General features: G+C 42.9%; 1 protein-coding gene across 2 annotated transcripts in view; it reads right to left on the bottom strand.

Moving 5' to 3' along the window:
• The window catches only part of MARCHF6 (membrane associated ring-CH-type finger 6), a 122,043-nt gene that overhangs the window by 42,873 nt on the left and 57,436 nt on the right, over positions 1-21,734 (bottom strand). For both annotated transcript variants that reach the window (XM_056520704.1, XM_056520703.1), the window contains exons 15-19: positions 21,256-21,390; positions 20,352-20,471; positions 10,736-10,836; positions 7,355-7,492; positions 1,792-1,993 (exon numbers count right to left, since the gene is read on the bottom strand). In XM_056520704.1, coding sequence (XP_056376679.1) covers positions 1,792-1,993; positions 7,355-7,492; positions 10,736-10,836; positions 20,352-20,471; positions 21,256-21,390 — 696 coding nt within the window. The remainder of the gene's footprint in view (positions 1-1,791; positions 1,994-7,354; positions 7,493-10,735; positions 10,837-20,351; positions 20,472-21,255; positions 21,391-21,734) is intronic.

Below are 21,734 nucleotides of genomic sequence, written 5' to 3' on the forward strand. Positions count from 1 at the left end.
TGTCGGCTGTTAACACCGGCCCTCAGCTACAGGAATCAGCTGGGGGCCGGCCGGTATGACACGGGCTTGAGTCGGGAGCCCGCGACATACACCGGTTGTAGTCTCTGGACAAGACCGCTCATCCTTAGACGGCAACAGGTTAAAGCATGGGTCCCAACAGCCTGACCCCACCATCAGCTTGTTATTCCCTATCCTATGGGTAGGCGCTAACAAGTTGAGATGGGAATACCCCTTTAACTAAAAGACCACTTAAAAAAAAAAAAAAAACACTTTCAAAACATCTCTGTTCAGGGGAACAAGTTTGAAAAGTCACTATACCATCACATATAATTCCCATGAGTGAGGCCAAAAAATAAATAAAAAATCACAGATTTAGTTGTGCTGTTTTTTTCTATTATGACAAGCTGACATCTAAAAATGTTAATGCAATGTGTCAAGTGAAAGGAAATGTAAAAATTACCTATTGTTTAAGGGTACACTCGCACATACTGCATTTGTCAAAGATTCCACGCAGCTGTTAATAGATATGCTACTAAGCACCTACCAAATGTACAGGTTCTGCACTCCATTCTTCCCACAAAAGTCTCCCTTTATTTTAATAATAATAATAGCCACTGCTCTGAATGGGGTTTCCCACTCAAGAGCAGAGTGGGCAATACTTTTTTAAATGTATTTATTTATTTTTAAATAATTGAAATAAAAATACCCCACAACCCTCATTGACAATTAGGACCAGCTAAGAAGCATGAGGTACACCAAAACTGGTGAAAAGAAAAATCTCTGGAATCTATGGATCTGGAAAATCTGAATTTTTCAGTTTTCATTCTCACCACTAAAAAACAAAGCTGAGACTTTGTTTTGCTTGTGAAAGGAGGAGGATGCTGAAAACTGATGTCTACAGTGTTACAGTACATGGTGACACTAGGAGATATATAGAGAATAGAGGAAGCTCACAGCTCAGTCTCCCTTTCCCAGTGGAACGGCCTGACAAAGATCTCAAAGTATATCCAGTAACCTTTCCTATGATGTCAATGGGTGAACTCCTGTCTATTGTTGCCTATGCTTACTAAAGCAGCACAGGCAAGATGGCTGTCCCCATAACATGCAAAAAGATAAAATAAAAAATATTACAATCAGAAAACCGACAAAAGAAAATGAATGTTCTGAAATCTGGCTCTAATCAGTAAAGAAAGTCTTGGTAATATAGATAGAATATAGAATCCAGGAAGGAAAGGAAGGTCCATCTCCTCCAAAAAATTACTAACGGTATAAAACGCAAATTTCAATTACATCCTTTAAAATTCGATGAGAATGGAAAAATTAAAAGCATAGATGAAATTGGCGTTTCATCTATGCTTTTAATTTTTCCATTCTCATCGAATTTTAAAGGATGTAATTAAAATTTGCGTTTTATACCGTTAGTAATTTTTTGGAGGAGATGGACCTTCCTTTCCTTCCTGGATTCTATGCATACCTGCTATACGGATTGACCTGCATCCGTGCTCCCCAACTAATTATCCTTCCAGTGGCAACTCCATCTATAAGGCGGTGAGCTGGTCTACACATATATATATATATATATATATTTTTATAGCTAGAATAAGACAGTGGACTCAATACAAAAGTAACCCCTCTGAATAGTCTGTGGCATTTCATTCAAAAACCCTTTTTGTGCTTAACATAACACATTCTTTTTCCTTGTACAGCTCAGTCCCCCTGCATAAGATGATATTTTTACCCAAACAAATTGCATTTTTTCCCTAACAAATGAAAAATACAGATAACCATTACCCTGAGAGGAAATTTGATTGGCCTATGGTATGGCTGAAATCCTACAGGGCCTCCTTGCTGCAGTATGGCTTGATGGGCTGCATGCAAACCTTCACCAACAACTGGAATGGCATTGTTTCGAATAAGTGGATTGTTGGCAGCCTGTTGATTAGCTTGATTCTCACTTTCCTCTTGGTCTCCAAGAAGATAGGAGTGCAAGTCTCTAAAGATGAAATAAAATGTTACACATTAGTCAAATACATTTTAGGCATACTGAACTGTAACACCAATGTATAGTATATATGTTGAAAAGCTTGACTATTATATTTTTCTGCCAGGGGCTCATATACATTTTACACCTTTGTTGGGTGGGACAATGTTCATAGTTTTGACAAAACAGTTATTAAAGCCAACGATTCAACTTAAACTGTGACTGTGTATTGGATGCCACCATTGCAACAAGTTGGTTACATTTCTTTTCTTCTACATCTTCCATGATCAAGTATGAATGGTATTATTGAAAACTGGAAGCGATTAGGAGTGACAGAAACTCAGGGATGCATAGTGTATAAAAGTTGCCAACACTCTGCTGACTTAGTAATTTAAGATTTCCGACCTTCATCTGGCATTAAAATCAGCAACAAAAACTTGGCTAAGCAAGCTTTGTGTATTCATGCAAGCCTCACATCACCAAGCACAATGCCAAGCATCAGATAGTGTGCTGTAAAGAAGGCAACCACTGGACAAATCACGCTAATGCCATCATTCCCCAGCACATAAATATAACATGGCATGGTGGTGTGAGGTGCAGACTTGTGTCCTAAGCAAGTTTGAGTCCGTTCCTCCCCTCAGCTGTCTGAAGATTTCCGAACATACAGCGAGGGGAGGGGAAAGGCAGAACTGTGCAGGACGCAACTCTGCACCTCTGTCATGAGGATGTAGATTTTCACAGCCCCGCTCCTGGACGTAGATTTGGACAGCTGTTAAAATCTAAGTCCAGAAAGACTGTAAAAATCTATTTGTGGTTGTGTGACTTACGGAGCCAGTGAAAATCTACTTCCAAGTGGCTGTGTGAGCGGAGCTGTGCACCTCCCTCAGGAGGAGAGAGATTCTCAAAGGCCCGCTCCTGGACGTAAATTTTCATGCACCTCCCTCAGGAGGACGGGGAATCCAACAGCACCGCTTGCACAGACCCCTAGATGTAGATTTTCACACCTGTGAAAATCTATGTCCAGGAGCGGAGCTGTGAAAATCTACATCCTCCTTCTAAGGGAGGGGCTAGGAGGGAGCTGTGTTTGGGGCGGAGGAAGGTGCAGAACTGCGTCCTGCCGAGCTCTGCCTTCCCCCTTCCCTTGCTGTATGTTCGTAAATCTCCGAATAGCTGAAAGGAGGGGCCAATGCACAATTGCATGGGGTGCAGTTCTGCACTTCACAGTGCAAAACAGCCCAGCTCTGGTTCTGCCTCCCTGGAATGTAGAGAATAAGAAACAGCTGTACACCATGAAGGGGGATCTCAGGGGTTCAATAACAGCAGTGCAAGGCCCAAATCACTCTGTCACCACTTTAAAGGTTTAATAGAACAAAATTATGCAGGTTTTAAAAAATTCCTTCGAAAGTACAAGTACACTTTAACCCCTTAAGGACAGGGGGGTTTTCCGTTTTTGCATTTTCGTTTTTTGCTCCTTGCTTTAAAAAATCATAACTCTTTCAATTTTGCACCTAAAAATCCATATGATGGCTTATTTTTTGAGCCACCAATACTACTTTGTAATGACGTCAGTCATTTTGCCCAAAAATCTACGGTGAAACGGAAAAAATATATAATTGTGCGACAAAATAGAAAAAAAAACACGCAGTTTTGTAACTTTTGGGGGCTTCCGTTTCTACGTAGTACATTTTTCGGTAAAAATGACACGTTATCTTTATTCTGTAGGTCCATATGATTAAAATGATACCCTACTTATATAGGTTTGATTTTGTTGTACTTCTGGAAAAAATCATAACTACATGCAGGAAAATTAATACGTTTAAAATTGTCATCTTCTGACCCCTATAACTTTTTTATTTTTCCGTGTATGTGGCGGTATGAGGGCTAATTTTTTGCGCCGTGATCTGAAGCTTGTAATGGTACCATTTTTGCATTGATAGGACTTATTGATCGCTTTTTATTCATTTTTAAATTATATAAAAAGTGACCAAAAATGCACTATTTTGGACTTTGGAATTTTTTTGCGCATACGCCATTGACCGAGCGGTTTAATTAATGATATATTTTTATAATTCGGACATTTCCGCACGTGGTGATACCATATATGTTTATTTTTATTTACACTGTTTTTTTTTTATGGGAAAAGGGGGGTGATTCAAACTTTTAATATGGGAGGGGTTAAATGATCTTTATTCACTTTTTTTCATTTTTTTTTTGCAGTGTTATAGCTCCCATAGGGACCTATAACACTGCACACACTGATCTTTATCATTGATCACTGGTTTCTCATAGGAAACCAGTGATCGATGATTCTGCCGCTTGACTGCTCATGTCTGGATCTCAGGCACTGAGCAGTCATTCAGCGATCGGACAGAGAGGAGGCAGGTAGGGACCCTCCAGCTGTCCTGTAAGCTGCTCGGGATGCCGCGATTTCGCCGCTGCTATCCAGAAAAGCCCACTGAGTTAACCGGCACTTTTTACTTTCACTTTTAGCGGCGTGGCTCAGCTCTGAGCATGTGGCTAAAGGGTTAATAGTGCGCGGCGCCGCGATCGGCGCTGCGCGCTATTAGCGGCGGGTCCCGGCTTCACTATGATGCCAGGCCCGCCGTGATATGACGCGGGGTTACCGTGTAACCCCATGTCATATCACGGGAGCAGGACCAAGGACGTACCTGTACGTCCTTGGTCCTTAAGGGGTTAAAAGGGATTCTCCAATGGAATTTTTTTTTTTTTTTTTTTGCAAATCAACTGGTACCAGAAAGTTAAACAGATTTAATACTTTCAGTACTTATCAGCTGCTTTATGATCCAGAGGAGGTTGAGTAGTTCTTTCGAGTCTAAACACAGTGCTCTCTGCTGACACCTCTGTCCACGTCAGGAACTGTCCAGAGCAGATGTTTGCTTTGGGGATTTGCTCCTACTCTAGACAGTTCCTGACACAGAGGTGTCAGCATAGAGCACTGTGGTCAGACAGAAAAGAACAACTCAACTTCCTCTGGATCATACAGCAGCTGATAAGTACTGGATGGATTAAAATTATTTCATAGAAGTAATTAACAAATCTATTTAACTTTCTGGAGCTCGTTGATATGAAAAAAAAAATAGTTTTCCACCAAAGTACCCCATTAACAACACCACCACCAGTTTTGGCTAAAATAAACCACTGGAATTGTTAAATAGAGGATGTTATTGTCCAGGAATGTGTGTTCAATATGCACATTAGCTCTCTTGTGCATTGGAGGCATGAATGTATCTCTAGGAGCACTGTTCTGCAGTTGCCATATATGTTTTGCAAATGTGAGAAGTTGATAATTTACCATGTGTAATACAGGCATGATAGGTGGTAGATATTGTATGGGCAGTAGCAAATTCTAACATGCTTGATACAGGAATATGTATTGTTAATACTGACATAGTTTTGAGATTTTGCTCTTTTTCTTGCTTGGAGACCCTCTCCCTAGGGGTTTTGATCATGTGGATGGGTGGAGGGAATTTATCCTTGTTTTTATTCAAGAGTATCTGAATGAGACTTCAATAAATATTACAATAATATATACAGAGCGTAATTGTATTCATCTTTTTTTATGTTGGGTTATTTATTTGGATTACATTAGGTATTTTAACTGTTCTATTAAATGGATATGCAGGTAATGTTCTCTCTCCTCCTATACCTCCAAAGTCATTGCTTAACGTCATAATTTACTCACATTAAACTTAATTTATATTATATTATATTTCTCTGTGCTGATTACCTTACAAATCTATCTATCTATCTATCTATCTATCTATCTAACTAACTAACTCAAAGTCATACTGAAAAAGACAGTCAAACAACTGCCCCCCCTGCCTGCCTGGACACATACTAGTCCTGCTGTGTCCATGTGTCATCACCTATGTCACAGACACACTTCCTTGATTGACAGCTGTGAGCGCAGGGCTCAGTGCTGGGGGAGATGTGAGCAGACAGCATACTGAGGGAGGGGGCGGAGACCTGCACATTGATACCACGCCCTTCCTTTGAGAGGAATTCAGACTAGTGAGCTAAATTAAAAAAGTGTAATAAAAAAATAAATAAAGGTGCTTGACACATAAAAATTAGATGTACATGGTCAGGATTAGGTACTGAGTGATATGTTAAAAAAATGTTTTTGTTGGATCTGATGGGTACACCAAGTCCCATGCAAGTATATAAGACTTCCAGTAGCTTACTCCAAGCTTTGCATCTCCTGGTGAGTGTGTCAGTCCGGCCACACTCCTCCTGCATGCTACACCCCATCTTGCAAAGCCATACCCACCATTTAAGCCACACCCCATTTATTTTCTACCCTTTTGTGCATTGGTCTGGCCTGCAAGTCATGCCCACTTCCTCAAAACCACACCTCCTTCTATTTTGGGCCTGCAATCTCTTCATCACCAGTCAGCCCCACCTGAGGATGGGATGTGAGGATGACATATGAGGTCGGATATGGGGACGGGATATGAGGACAAAATATAAGGACAAGATAGGAGGTTGGAATATGAGGAGGGGATATGGGGTCAGGATTTAAGAATGGGATATGAGGACAAAAGCTTCCTCCTTTGTTGCTTTTCCCCCCCCACAAGTATAAGGTAGGAAAAAACGGGTAGCGCCGGGTACTCAGCTGCCACACCCCTTTTAATTTCTACCCTTTTTGTGCATTGGTTTGGCTTGCAAGTCATGCCCACTTCCACAAAACCACACCTCCTATTTTGGGCATACAATCTCTCCATCAAAACTCAGCCCCACCTGAAGACGGAATGTGTGGATGACATATGAGGGCGCGGACATGTGGAAAGGGACATGTGGACAAGTGCTTCCTACTATGTTGCTTTTCCTCCCCCCACAAGGATTAGGTAGGAAAACCGGGCAATTCCGGGTACTCAGCTAGTATTACTAAGAAATAAGAAGAGGGCCATATACAAGTGGAGTAACAAAGGGGAAGTAACTGTTAGCCAATCTGAGGATGTACCATTACTAACAGCCTCTGTAAACTATCACTCAGACTTAACATTTGTTAACCCATTTATAAAAAATTTCCCTTAGTTCATGAATCCTTTATGTACTTTTTAAGCAAATACTAAACATATTTGACAAAACACATGCTGGTGCTGTTATAGTGTTACTTTATACAGGAGATACTCCTGAATAGCATCTCTTAAGAGACCTTGAAATATTTTATCAAACAGGTTAAACTTCCTGTTTTCCAGGCTTGTTTTTTTATTTTTATTTTTTTGAGCACTTACACCACATTTGCTATGTGCCAGTCCTGCAGAATAGACTGCCAATCATAGTAACTTGAGCAATAGGAATTTCGAAGTTGCTCTGTGCCAGTTAAAATATACGAGCATTTAAACTTACAGTAAAAATCCAGCTGTTACAGTCCAAGCTCTGACAAGACCTTTCAACCACTGTCGAGTATGTCCTTGTTCTAGTAAAGCTGGTAAAACAACTTGAAGAAGTAGTAGCTCCAATGACAGTTCACTCACAGGAGCATCACTTGAGAGAAAAATGGTAACACAAAATTAGTACATCAATCGTCTTAACATATATACAAATTAGAAAGTATGGGATGCAATTAAATTTTTTTTTAATAAAAAGTAAGAATTATGCGGTAGATAAATAAAAACCCATGCAGAAGCAGTTGCCCATAGCAACCAATGAGATTGCTTGCATTTTTTTTACAGGCCACTGAAAGAAAAAAAAAAAAAAGAAGCAATCTCATTGGTTGCTATGGGCAACTGCTCCACTTTTACGTTTCAAATGTTTTGAGAAAACTTCCACTTTATGCTTGTGTGGATAGGGGATATGTAAAATATACATGTTTATATGAAATTTAGAGATTGATCACAATCACAGTAAATCCAGAGATAAATCCTAAGGTATGCATTATTTGCACTACCCATAGTGAATATACCCTTACTGAAGGAAAACTAATAAAATAATTTCTCTATTAAAAGGGGTACTCCGGTGGAAAACACTATTTTTTTTCTTAAATCAACTGGTGCCAGAAAGTTAAAAATCTTAAACCTTCCAGTACTTAGCTGCTGTATGCTCCACAGGAAGTTGTATTTCTTTCTGGATTTATTTTCTGTCTGACCACAGTGCTCTCTGCTGACACCGCTGTCCATATCAGGAACTGTCCAAAGCAGGATATGTTTGCTACGGGGATTTGCTTCTGCTCTGGACAGTTCCTGACATGGACAGAGGTGTCAGCAGAGAGCACTGTGGTCAGACTGAAAATTTTCCACTGGAATACCCCTTTAATGCAGTTTCACTTGAGCATATTCCATTGTAAATTTTTTTCTCTGTCTTAGGTCCTTTTCTCACCATGTTTAGTGTGTTTGTACACATATATTATACTTTCTGCTCGCATGTACACAAGACCCACAACTGTATCAATTATACTATTACCAATAAACTTGTGCTTTTTAATTTCCTCCACAAAAGTATATCCCATAACTATAAATGTTCATGCCCCGTAAGTCTCATTCTTGAACTAAACTATCTCAGCCAGTGTTCCAAACCTTTTTTTGGCCATGTACCTCTTTCACAGCCAATTTCCAAAAATTGTACTCCCTGTATTAACAAAATGTTTGTGATTGATATAGTTGTTACATCAAATTTATATGCTTTTCTTTACTCCATATCCTCTCCCTGGGAGCCTTGACCCTCTTACAACCTACATTATGTACACCGTGTGACTGCACCAGTAGAATAGTGAGTGCATATCTGGAGTATAAAAATGTATGTACGCTAGATAAGTACAGGATAAGTAATGTCATGTATGTACAAAGTGAATGCATCAGCAGAATAGTGAGTGCAGTTCTGGAGTATACCAGATATTACTCCTGATCCGAAGTTACATCCTATTTTAATATAGGATGTAACTTAGGATCAGGAGTAACATTTTGTATACTCCAGAGCTACACTTATTATTCTGCTGGTGTGGAGTCACTGTGTACAATTACATCACTTCTCTTATACAAGTGATTACATTGAAGAGTAGAAACTGCAGCCCTGGGAGTAGAATACAAAATGATCTTTCACAGGTTCCCTCCCTGACTCTCTTATTATCAGTGTGGCATCTCTATACCAGCTGTTCCGCTCTTGTTGGGACATAAAGGGCGTGTATACGAATATAGACGTGCCTGTGCGTCACTAGAGCATACAGTGCCACAACTTTAATGTCTCTGGCTGTGCCGGCCCAGCAGCAACCACTAAAGATTTTTTTCATGGAGAACTTGCTGCATATACTGGGCTGCACTTTGTCTACACTTTGACATGGCAGTTGCTCATCTATTGTACAATGAAAACAGATCTTATAAAAGGCTATATCAGGTGCCTAAAATGATATGAGGCAACAAAATTGGTGAAAATTCATAAACCAAGCCATACTACTAACAAAATCTCTAAAAATCAAGCAACCCTTCACACAAAAGGAAACCAACATATGCAAATATTCAAGACACATTGATGAATTTCTTTATGGAATTCTAGACCAACAGATTATGATACAATATGATCATTTATCGCTAAATTACCCATACCTACCTAAATTACTAAATTATCCATAACACGCCAGAGGGTCTTAGTTTGTGAAATATCTTAAGTTGGAATTTCTGGAGAAAAATTTGGGACCAGACAAATAGGAGTCCTGGTCCTGATGGACTCTCTTTAGTGTGCAATTTTTTTAAATAAATTAACAAAAACAGTCAAGAGTACTGGATGCTTAGATAAATCGTCTATACAGACAAAGCGGTAGTACAGTACCTATTCTATCACTGTAGCATGTCACATTTATTGTGCTCAAGATCAACCACCATGTAGCACTTCTGGTGTTATATTGCATATGGTACTTGTCACTCAGCATCAAGCCTGGAGAATGTACAGTATGGTACAGAAGTAATGGGGGGCCCTGTAGGGTCTATCAAGGAGGGCAAGTGAGGAGGCATGCCAGGCTGTGGCATTTAAGCAGCTCTGCCTACTTAAAGGCAATCTCTTCAGTGTCACCTGCACTAACCTGTTGGTACAGCATGGTAGTGCGGGTGATACTGCTTATAAGGATACTTAGCTATCCTCGATCCATGGTCCATGCGCCTGTTATTCTCGTTTGGGCGGTAGGCATGGTGCACGTTGGAGCTCCGGGAGCACGCTGACATCACTGCTGAAGCTGCTTTCTCAAGCCTGCTCATAGCAAGCCGATTGAAGAAGCTGCAGCAGTGATACCAGCGTTCTTCTGCCATGTGCCCCAAAGCCAGCCGCCTCAACAAGGAGGATAATGGGGGAAAGGGACCATGGATTGGGGATAGACAAGTATCATCATTGGGGTCACCCGCAGAACGAGCCTGTACCAACAAGTTAGTGCAGGTGACACTGATGACAGATTCCCTTTAACATTTGCCTAAGAAATAAAAAGGTGTTATTTTTTTTTTTAAGTTAACCACAGTCAGCTCCAGGAAAGTTACAGTTTGCTTTTATACCAAAACAGCTATTTAATTTAATGGCATCTGCAACTTTTAGTAGAAAATACAGCTGACAGATTCCTTTTAAAGTAACCAGTTTATCCTTAAAAAAGGTATTTAAACGGTAAATTTATGATACTCATTTGTTTTGGCTGTGCTCTGTTCTCAAAATGAAAAGAAGCCCCCCCCTCCCCCCCCCCTGTCCCATCCGTCTCTGCAATGTGGATAGAGATCCTGTCGACAAGTTGGCTGACTGACGCAACAATGTATTACTCACCTGTATAACATCACATTATAAGGTAAAAAAGTAGGCAGCACATGTTTCATAATGCGAATTGGAAGCCAAAGCATAAGTATTACAATAGATCCAAAGACAATCTGAGGGAGAAAAAAAAAAGTTTTATTATTTTATAATTAATATTGCAAAATTTGAAAACTGTGGCTGAGCAGACAGAACCTTGTTCAAAAACAGACACCAAAAAAACTGACACTCATGCTGTGCACCACATTTACCATATGTTTTAGACACTTCTGCTGTGCCAATTAAGGGAAAGGGGTGTGGCTTCGGAAAAAGAAGTGCAGCTTAAAATTGATTGCCAAATTCTGGTGCGAAATAAGCTAGACTGTCTGTACCAAATTTATCAAACAGCATTACCCACATAGACTGTTTCTTAGACTGTATAAACTTGCTTCAGATTTGATTTGGTTTAGATCGCCTCTCTGCAATTGAGAGGAGGCGATAGCTATAAATTATTTTTTTGTAACTAGTAAATAATTTTTTTTTTTAAAAGGAGATTTTTTTTGTACTCGCCACAAAATCTCTTTCTCGTAGCCTTCATTGGGGGACACAGAGACCATGGGTATTAAAATTATGCCACTATTCAAAAAAGAAGTAGGCTACTCCCAGCAGGATATACCCGCCCACAGGCAAGCACAGACAGAGCTAATCAGTTGTTTCACAGGCAGTAGAAGAAGCCAAACCCCAAAAGGAGAAAAAGCCCGAAGGACACCAGAAAATAATAAAAGGCAACAAACAACCTGACGAGGAACAATAAATGGGTGGGTGCTGTGTCCCCCAATGAAGGCTACGAGAAAGATTTTATGGTGAGTACAAAAAAATCTCCTTTTCTTGGTCGCCTCATTGGGGGACACAGAGACCATGGGACGTCCCAAAGAAGTCCCTGGGTGGGAAAACAACTGCCAGAGAAGGGAAGGTCAGGCCAGAGACTGAGCCGTAACCAGTCACACAAGACAGTGGTCGAGGTTCAGAGGAAACCAGAACCTGGCTACCAACCACCTGGCCACCCCAGCAAAACGTGAGGGGCTAGGCAGGACCTACAAGGAAGGAATTGAGCAGAGACTGGGGTCCGACAGTCGACCAAAAGACAACAAATGGTCGCCCCGGAGGCCTGCTGTGCCAAACCTGTCCTGGCAGGAGAGCAGAAAACACCCCTGATGAAAAGAAACCACAGAGGCCTGGCCTAAACACGGAAGAGAGATAAGAGAAGCTCTAACGTAGAGATTTGGCGAAGCAAGACAAACATGGAGTGGAAATATAGGATGGGACCCTAACATTCACTCACCTCAGGCTGGGCGACATGCTGGATCCACTAACAACCTAAAACCACCTCATGTGAAATAGGGGAGGGGTCGCACGGCTACAGAGGGAGCCACTCCCCCCCCCCCATATTGCACAGCAAAAACAAAATGAAACAAAAATGTAGCCAGCACCTAGCCCAATACACGGGTGCACGCTGCTGTGGCAAGTACAAGACATGTAAAAAAAAATAATAAAAAGAGAATGGCAGCAGCACACTTGGTCAACAAAATTGAGGCTCAAAATGTTAGGGTCCCATCCTATATGAGGCCACCTCCACCTGGTGGATGGGGGACACGTTTTGATCAAAAAGTGCGCTAAGAGCCTCCATTTTGTTGACCAAGTGTGCTGCTGCCATTTTATCTCTTTTTTTTAATTTTTTTTTACATGTCTTGTACTTTCCGCAGCAACGTGCACCCGTGTATTGGGCTAGGTGCTGGCTACATTTTTGTTTCATTTTGTTTTTGCTGTGCAATATGGGGGGGGGAGTGGCTCCCTCTGTAGCCGTGCATCCCCTCCCCTATTTCACAGGAGGTGGTTTTAGGTTGTTAGTGGATCCAGCATGTTGCCCAGCCTGAGGTGAGTGAATGTTAGGGTCCCATCCTATATGAGGCCACCTCCACGTGGTGGATGGGGGACACGCTTTGATCAAAAAGTGCCCTAAGAGCCTCCATTCTGTTGACCAAGTGTGCTGCTGCCATTTTCTTTTTTTCATGTCTTGTACTTGCCACAGCAGCGTGCACCCGTGTATTGGGCTAGGTGCTGGCTACATTTTTGTTTCATTTTCTTTTTGCTGTGCAATATGGGGGGGGGGAGTGGCTCCCTCTGTAGCTGTGCATCCCCTCCCCTATTTCACAGGAGGTGGTTTTAGGTTGTTAGTGGATCCAGCATGTCGCCCAGCCTGAGGTGAATGAATGTTAGGGTCCCATCCTATATGAGGCCACCTCCACGTGGTGGATGGGGGGACACGTTTTGTTGACCAAGTGTGCTGCTGCCATTTTCTTTTTTTTTTACATGTCTTGTACTTGCCACAGCAGCGTGCACCCGTGTATTGGGCTAGGTGCTGGCTACATTTTTGTTTCATTTTGTTTTTGCATGGCGTGGAAATGCCACTTCCAGAATAGAAACATGCCAGGGAGGCATGAAGGGGGAGCCCTGAAAGAAGGCCAACGCAACCGTAGGACAGAGGATGAGGAGAGAGAACGATAGAAAAACAACTGAGCACGCTCAGCAGGAAGGCAAGACTCAGAAGGCAGATACCAGGCTAGAATGGGACAAAGGAGAAACAAAACTCATTTACAGTCCTGAGCACCTGAAGAGAATGGCCAGAAAGAAGACAACGGCAAAATGTACCCACCGAACACCCGAACCGAGGTTAAAACTCAAATCCTCAATCCTAGACCACTCAGCCCAAGACCTATGGAGGAGAATTCAAGAGTACGCCGCATAGCCACGAAAGTGGGAAACATGTGACAAAGTGGACCACGCATGTGGAGACACCAGAAAAAGCCAGACTGGGCAACCAAGCCCCTTATCCCGAGACCCTACAATCTGGCCCCTCCCACTCCGAAGGGAGAAGGAGGAACGTAAATAGATCGGAGGGAAGGAGCAGAGCCATCCGGAACACTGGAGCCGCCGCCCAGAGAAACAGAGGAAGCCATGTCCAGGAAGAAAAGGAGGGACCCTGGAGTCCCAACCAGCAGAGGCAGAGAACCTCAAGCCAGAGCAAACACTCTGGCTGAGCACCCAGACCAGGGCAGGACATGAAGTAGCAAGCAAAGACCGCCACAGCTGGGAAACAGGTCAGAGATGAACTCCCAGGGTGGTGGAAGCTCCAGGAACAACCACACCGGAGCACAAGGCATGGAAAGGCCACCTGGCAGAGAGCCCAAGGCAAAGAGAGCCTGAAAGGGCAAAGGACCAAAGGAGAGGGACCACAACGACTCTCGGAGAGTCTGAGGCAACCTGAACAGAGAGGCCGGAAGAGGAAGGCCTAGAGACACCCTAAGCAGAAAGATTGCTGGAGAGCCCTCACATCCAGAAGGAAGCACAAGGACCACCAGGATGGCTTCCAATCAAGACATACCCATACAGAGAGAGAGAGAGAATAGTGCGAGGGGCTGGAGAAACCAGGCTATGGACCTGGCAAGAATTCACAGAACCTCACGAAGAGGGGAGAAAACATGAACTACCCTGCCCTGTGAAAACTAGGACGGCTAGAGCTGCAACAAAACCATATCTAGCAGAACCCCGCCAAAAGAAGGCATGAGTGAAATAAGAGACCCTAAGACACAGGGAGGTCGGAGGGCAATGGCTGCAAAGGCAAGAGCAGGAGCCGTACAAGGGCCATACAACTCGAGAAGAAGGGGGAGCTACACCCAAGCCGGTAGTGGAAGGGTTAAACGAGATGACTGAGCAAGTCACAGGAGGAAGTACAGAAGACTGACGGCACTTCACCTAGAAAGGGAGGAGAAATGCAAGGCCCGCCTGTGAAACAGCAGAGATCTAAGAAACTCCACCCCAACACCATGGGGGTGTCATGACTGTCTGAGCAACGCTAGGCCTCCCCTAGGAGGCAAGAGCAGTGCGTAGCTGGACCAGTAATACTACCTGTCCATAGAAGGAAGATGAGACGAATAGATTAGTTGGAGCGGAAGGCCTACTTAACCCACAAAAGCGCCTCCCCGGTTAAAGATCCCTTTTCATTTCAGAACGGTTGAGGTTCAATTCAGCCTCAGTGAGGTTTGAACTCACAACCTATGGATTGTGAGACCAGTTCACTATCCACTGAGCTATTTTGCAGCTGTGGGTGGGGAATGTAAACCTCAGACGGGCCAGAGTTGGAACCTGGACATGACCGCACCTCAGCAATGGCAGGGACACTGCAAACAAATCCACCCAAAAGGAGACAGAAGAAACTGCTGCAACAGCCACAGCAGAGTCCCCACCAGCGACCCTGTGCTGAGGAAACTACAGCAGGAAACAGGGGGGGATAAAAAGGTGGGTGCCATATCAGAGAGCGCACTCAGAATACGCAAGGTCACCACCAAATCCCTTGAACTAAAAACAGAACCGACCGCAAACCAATGTGACATCACACATGCTGCTGCTATAGAAGGCTCATGCACGTGAAGGGATACAACATTTGGTTGTCACCCACCGGAAGCAAGGTCCGGAATTCAGCCACAAATGTGGTGGAAAGCACACTCCCCACAGGGAATACCCACAGGGAGCATACTTACCCACGGGGAGCATACTTACCTACAGGGAGCACACTCACCAATGAAGTCTTCGACCATCCAGGGGCACCTGCCTTAAGCCAGCTCAGTTGGCAAACAGGGGCAAAGGGTACACTGCCAGGCGCTGGTTGTCGGCGAGGAGGGTTTAACGGCCCATCCAGCAATGCACCGTGCCACTAGCTCGCAGGTGGGGGATCAGGCAGCACCATACTCCAGTCGCCCCAAGCTAGAGAAAACAACAAAGGAAAGAAAAACTAACTTGACTGAAACTAGGGAAAAAAACAAAGAAATAAGACCAGGTCTGGAGAGTGCACCAGACCGGTGTCTGCCTCCTACTGACACTAAGTTAAAAAATGATTAGCTCTGTGCCTGTGGGCGGATATATCCTGATTCGAGATGAGCGAACTTACAGTAAATTTGATTCGTCACGAACTTCTCAGCTCGGCGGTTGCTGACTTTTCCTGCATAAATTAGTTCAGCTTTCCGGTGCTCCGGTGGGCTGTAAAAGGTGGATACAGTCCTAAGAAAGAGTCTCCTAGGACTGTATCCACCTTTTCCAGCCCACGGGAGCACCTGAAAGCTTACTAATTTATGCAGGAAAAGTCAGCAACTGCCGAGCTGAGAAGTTCGTGACGAATCGAATTTACTGTTAGTTCGCTCATCTCTAATCCTGATGGTTAGAGCAGACTTCTTTTTTTGCCTAGTGTCAGCAGCATAATACCCATGGTCTCTGTGTCCCCCAATGAGGCGAGCGAGAAAATTATTTATCTTAGTTTTCCTTCATTCATTTTAAAATCAACTCCCACTTTTGTTTAACATTTAAACTGTTGAATATTTTGGCTAATATTTGTTTACAGTTTTGTTATACTTATATTTACTAAAGCTGTCTGTTTCTTAGACTATATAAGGCTGCATTCACATTGCATACGTATCGGGACCGGATCCGGCTGGGAGATGGGGAAACCAGATGCCGTATTCCAGCCCCCATCTCATTCATTAAAATGAGCCGACCGGAATCAGACATCGACTCCGGTTGGCTAATTTTTTCCCTGTATCTGGTTTTCTGGCCGGACTGAAAACCGTAGCATACCACTTCCCACTGCACTCAGCGATGTCCGTCTTCGGCCGGTGATAGGCTGAGTGCAGTGTGACGATCCGTGCACAAGGAATAAGACTGGACTGGAGGACCTGACAGCTGTAATGGCGCTATGGGGGAATGGAGGAAGGGGAGTTAAAGTTTTTTTTTTTTTTTGTAGACGACTCGTTTAATTCTATTAAAAGTAAACAGAGCCTAGTTGTAATGGCACACACAACCTGAGGACAGGGACTGGTGCTATTTTTGGGGAGTCCGTTTTACTTCACAGTGAATGATGGAAAAAAAATGCACCCGAATCCCTCAGTTTACTAAATTGTGGGGGTTCTCCTTCCTTATTTTACCTCACAAATACACATTTTTAGATTTGCAGTATATTTCATGAGAAAATAAAGACTGTTGCTACAAAGTAAAAATGACTTCTCATATGGCTCTGTTGAAATATAAAACTGCTATGACTCCTAAAAGGAAAGGTGTAGAGAACAAAGATGATAAAAACTATTGGATAAGAAAACTTTTGACATCTCACACAGACATGTCAGCAACAGGAAATATGCTGCAAAATATACACATGTGAACAACCCCTATATTTACATGGTTTACCATGCAGTAAATATAATACTGTGGTGGGAATGTATCATTGGTTTTACCCTGTCATTGTGGTGTTTATTTGGCATTCGATTTGTCTCAGTTGCTTTTTAGAGATTTTTAAGCTTTTTCTAAAATTGTAGTTTGCAGTGGTCATAAATTTATCATGCATGACTTGTGGCAAATCTACACCAGCCCTGATCTGGCATACAAAAGTGACTGTGTATAACTAAGGGGCAAGTCCTGAGCTGACCGCAGGTCTGATGACCTAAACTGACCGGATATATGCATTTGTAATAAATTATGTGTGAAATTGACCTAATAATTTTTAATAGAACTATAGAGAAATTTTTTTTCTTTTAACATCATAAGCACAGAGCAAAAATAAATAAATGTATTCAAGGGTTTGTTACAGGGATGTGGAATTTCTATCGCCCGACGCCCCGGACTAGCAGTTTTGGGCGCCGGGCAGGTGAATTTGTCCGGCCCTTAGCCCGGCTTCGGGCAAGCAGGGCCGGACCTGACAAGTGCGGCGGATCTGCAGTCTGTATGGAGCGGGCAGGAGTCGGGAGCCCGCTCCATACAGACTGCAGATCCGAAGCAGAGTAGGGGAGATGAGAAGCTGTGTATGTCTCTCTCTCCCCTGCTCTGCAGACGTGCGGGGGGAGATGAGGGGGCGTGGCTTCTTGCTCCCCGTGCAGATCTGCGTCCTCTGGCTTCACTCCCCCCAGCTGTAGCTTCGGAGAGCTGAGGGGAGGAGGCGCGTCTGCACGGGGAGATGTATGCGGTGCTCTGCAGTATGTATGGAGCGGGCTCCGGATTCCTGCCCGCTCCATACTCTGCAGCCCCCGGCTGTTCTCAGTAGCCGGGGGCCGCCGCTAATAGCCAGCATGCGGCGATCGCCGCGGCTGGCTATTAACCCTTTAGATCGCCGACAGCGGCGTCTAAAGCCTGGGTTCTCAACCTGGGGTACGCGAAAACGCTGACAAATACCGGCCATGCATTGGCCAGTATTTGTCAGCGCATAGCCGCGGCAGCTCACTGTACAGTAGCGCGGCCAGAGATGCGGCCGGGGCTACTGTAAGTGAGCTGCGTGGTTGCCAGGGAGACGTGTGGCCTCCCCTGACGTTGCGCGGAGAAGCCGCACAGCGCAGGGGGACGTCACACGTCAGTGCGGCCCTGTGGAACATCCAGTGAAGCAGCAGGCGACGGGACCACAGGACGCCAGGTAAACAGCTGTATGGCACAGAGGGGGGGGGGGGGGGGGACTGTATGGGACGGAGCACAAGGCATTAAGATGGAGGGGGAGAGGGATAATGGCGGAGGGGGGGGGGGGGGGGAGTAATAAAGCACAAGGCATTGAAATTTTATGTCTTGTGCTTTATTACTCCCCTCTCCCCTTCCATCTTAATCCCCTTGCACCATTCCCCCCCTTCCTCTGATCCCCCTTTTGCCATATCCGATAATAATGGCACAAGAGGATTAATATGGAGGGGGGAAAATGACAAGAGGGGATCAGTGGGAGGGGGGAATAATGACACAAGGGGATTAATATGGAGGGGGGGGGGTTGATTATCCCCCCCTCCATCTTAATCCCCTTGTGCTATTATTATCCGATATGGCAAAAGGGGATCAGAGGGAGGGGGGAATTATCAACCCCCCCCCCTCCATATTAATCCCCCTGTATCATTATTCCCCCTCCTCCATCTTAATCCCCTTGTTCCATATTGGATAATAATGGCACAAGGGGATAAAGATGGAGGGGGAATAATGGTAAAAGGGAATCAGAGGGAGGTGGGAATTGTGGGACAGGGGAAGTAAGACGGAGGGGGAATAATAGCACAAGGGGATTAAGATGGAGATGGGATGCATTAGTATAAAGGTAAGAACACGCCTTTTGTCTGCGGGTACCCCTCGCTCGCAAGTTCCGCGTGAGGGGGTACCCGTGGACATACTTTTAGGCCTTGGGGGGTACGGTCACCGAAAAGGTTGAGAACCACTGGTCTAAAGGGACATGTGAATGCTCCCTGGTAGGCTAGGGGGGTGGATCACCCCTCCCCCCGCAGCGCAATTGCAGGGGGCGATCCACTATGGAGGTAGCCGGAGGACTTACCTCTGCTTCCTCCTGTCCCGCTCTGCCATTGATAGATCCTGGCTGGACCAGACTCTATCAATGGATCACAGAGCAGACAGATTAATAGAGTTCAATAGAATCTATTCAGCTGTCTGAGGAATCTAATGATTCCTCATAAGTCTAATAAAGTGTAAAAGAAAAAAAAAAAGTTTTAATAAAAGTTTGAAAGACACCCAGTGGTCTTCAAACTGTGCCCCTCCAGATGTTACAAAACTACAATTCCCAGCATGCCCGGACAGCCGTTGGCTGTCCGGGCATGCTGGGAGTTGTAGTTTTGCAACATCTGGAGGGCCACAGTTTGAAGACCGCTGCATTAACCCCTTCCATGTTAAAAGTTCAAATCACCCCCTTTTCCTATATAAAAACATGCAAACATAATAAAAATAAACATATTTGGTATCGCTTTGTGCGTAATTGTACAACCTATTAAAACATAACATTATGTATCCCGTACGGTAAATGTAATAAAAATACCAAACCACAGATTTGCAATTTTTATAATATCCCAGAAAAAAAAAGTTAAAAAGCGATTAAAAAGTCAGATCAATACCAAAATGTTACCGATACAAAGAACAGATTATGGCGCAAAAAATGATCCCTCATACAGCCTGGTATGCGGAAAAAAAATAAAGCTACAGGGGTTAAAAAATGGCAATTAAAAAAATTAGAAAAAGTTCAGAATTAGTAAAACATGACGTAAACAATACAAATCTGGTATTGCTGTAATCAGGTGCCTAAAGTAAAAAACTAACATGTTACCTCAACCACAAGGTAAATGGCGCAGAAAAGAAAAACACCAAATCTGCAAAATTATCTTTTACTATTTCAATTTCACTTCCCTAAATATATATATATTTTTTGGTTCAGAGAATACGTTATTGAAAAATTAAAAAGTATCCTTATAGTAGGTAGTTATGGCTATTATAGGGCGAGGAGGAAAAAATGAGAGTGTAAAAGCGAAAATGGGCCCAGACAAGTGGATCGTCATGAGGGACTAGTAGATTTTGCTCCATTTTAGTCCCGTGGACAAGTAGTTTTTTATAAAATTTCCACACCCCTGTGTTATTTAACTCAAATACAATTAATCTTTTTAAAAGCTTTGGAAAAAAAGGATTTATTTGTTTATTTTATTTAAATGTGTTTTACTCAGAAAACTAAAAATGTATGTTTAAAAAATAATCAGTTATATGAATTACTGCATATAAATAAAATATTGAGTAACTAAATGCATATCACATTTACCACAGATAAAATAAATCTTCTGAGATGTCTGTAAATTGGCAAATGGATCATTTCCTGGACTGGATTAAAATCTGGATCATTCAAATTTCTCAGAAACCACAGTACTCCGGGTCTTAACACCTAATACAAATAAGAAAAATATACAAAACATACAATAATTATGTCATCACATATAAAATTTTAATTAATTGAAACAAACTGAGACCACCTCTGCATGGTGAATGGGGAGACGTTTTGATCAAAATAGTGCGCCTCCATTTTTTGACCGAAAGTGTTGCTGCAACCTTCTAGTTGTGTGTGTGTGTGTGTGTGTGTGTGTGTGTGTATATGTATATATATATATATATATATATATATATATATATATATATATTCCATATTTGGCGCACGTAATTTTAAGTCAGTAACCCCCCCTAAAAGAGAAACTGACAGCTGGTTCACTTGCACTGAACCCAATACACAGTGTTACAGCGCAAGTGAATTGGGTAAAAATTATATATCAGGATTGGTGTCGCTGTTTTGGAGATATACCGAGTATTAGCTCCTTCCGCCAATAAGTAAATAGTCACCTTTATGCAATGGGAGGGAGCTGGCACACCCTTATTTATAAAATGGGATGGCATATAGGAGCTGAAGGGAAGGAGGCAAGAAATATCTGTATGCTGGCTCCCGGCTGCATTTCGCAAGGTAGGTTATTTACCTATTAACCTACGGAGGATAATACCAGGTTTGTCTTAGGAATGGCAGCACCAAACTGGGTAATTGAAATATCATTTTATCCAGTTCACCCTGTGAATTATAACCCTGTGTATTGGGTTTAGTGCGGGTGAACAGATGTCAGTTTCCCTCTTAAAAATTAATAATGTAACATCTTTATCACTTTTATCTTTTTTCTACCACTTACCTCTCTTAGTAACAGGATGAAAGATGCAAAATAAAAAACATAAACCATTCCAACAAGCCAATGAAGAAACATGGTGGTTCCAGGTGCTGACTGAAAACTTAGTTCCCTGTCTTTTAAAGTGGCATCAAACATTTCCTGCAATATAAATCAAGCAAACAATCAGAATATAACATATAGTGCATGTGGGAACAAATGGGAGCATAACTGCAGTTTCAGACTACACATGTAGGTCTGAACACAAGGTCAGACTACACAAATTGGTCAGAATAAAGCTGTAGACACATCCAAAAGATTTTTCTGTATGTGTACCCTTTAAGTCAAATAGGGGAAGAAAAAAACCTACTTGCAACTTTTCAAAGTCTAAACACAGGAGCTTCATAAATTCTCTATAATTCTCCCTATATATTTATTTATCAGGGCCTGATAAATAAGCAGATTCCAATATGTAGTCTTTGCCTATTATACAGCTTTTCCAGGAC

The sequence above is a fragment of the Hyla sarda genome, chromosome 5 (genome assembly GCF_029499605.1).
Source record: "Hyla sarda isolate aHylSar1 chromosome 5, aHylSar1.hap1, whole genome shotgun sequence".
Taxonomy (NCBI): domain Eukaryota; kingdom Metazoa; phylum Chordata; class Amphibia; order Anura; family Hylidae; genus Hyla; species Hyla sarda.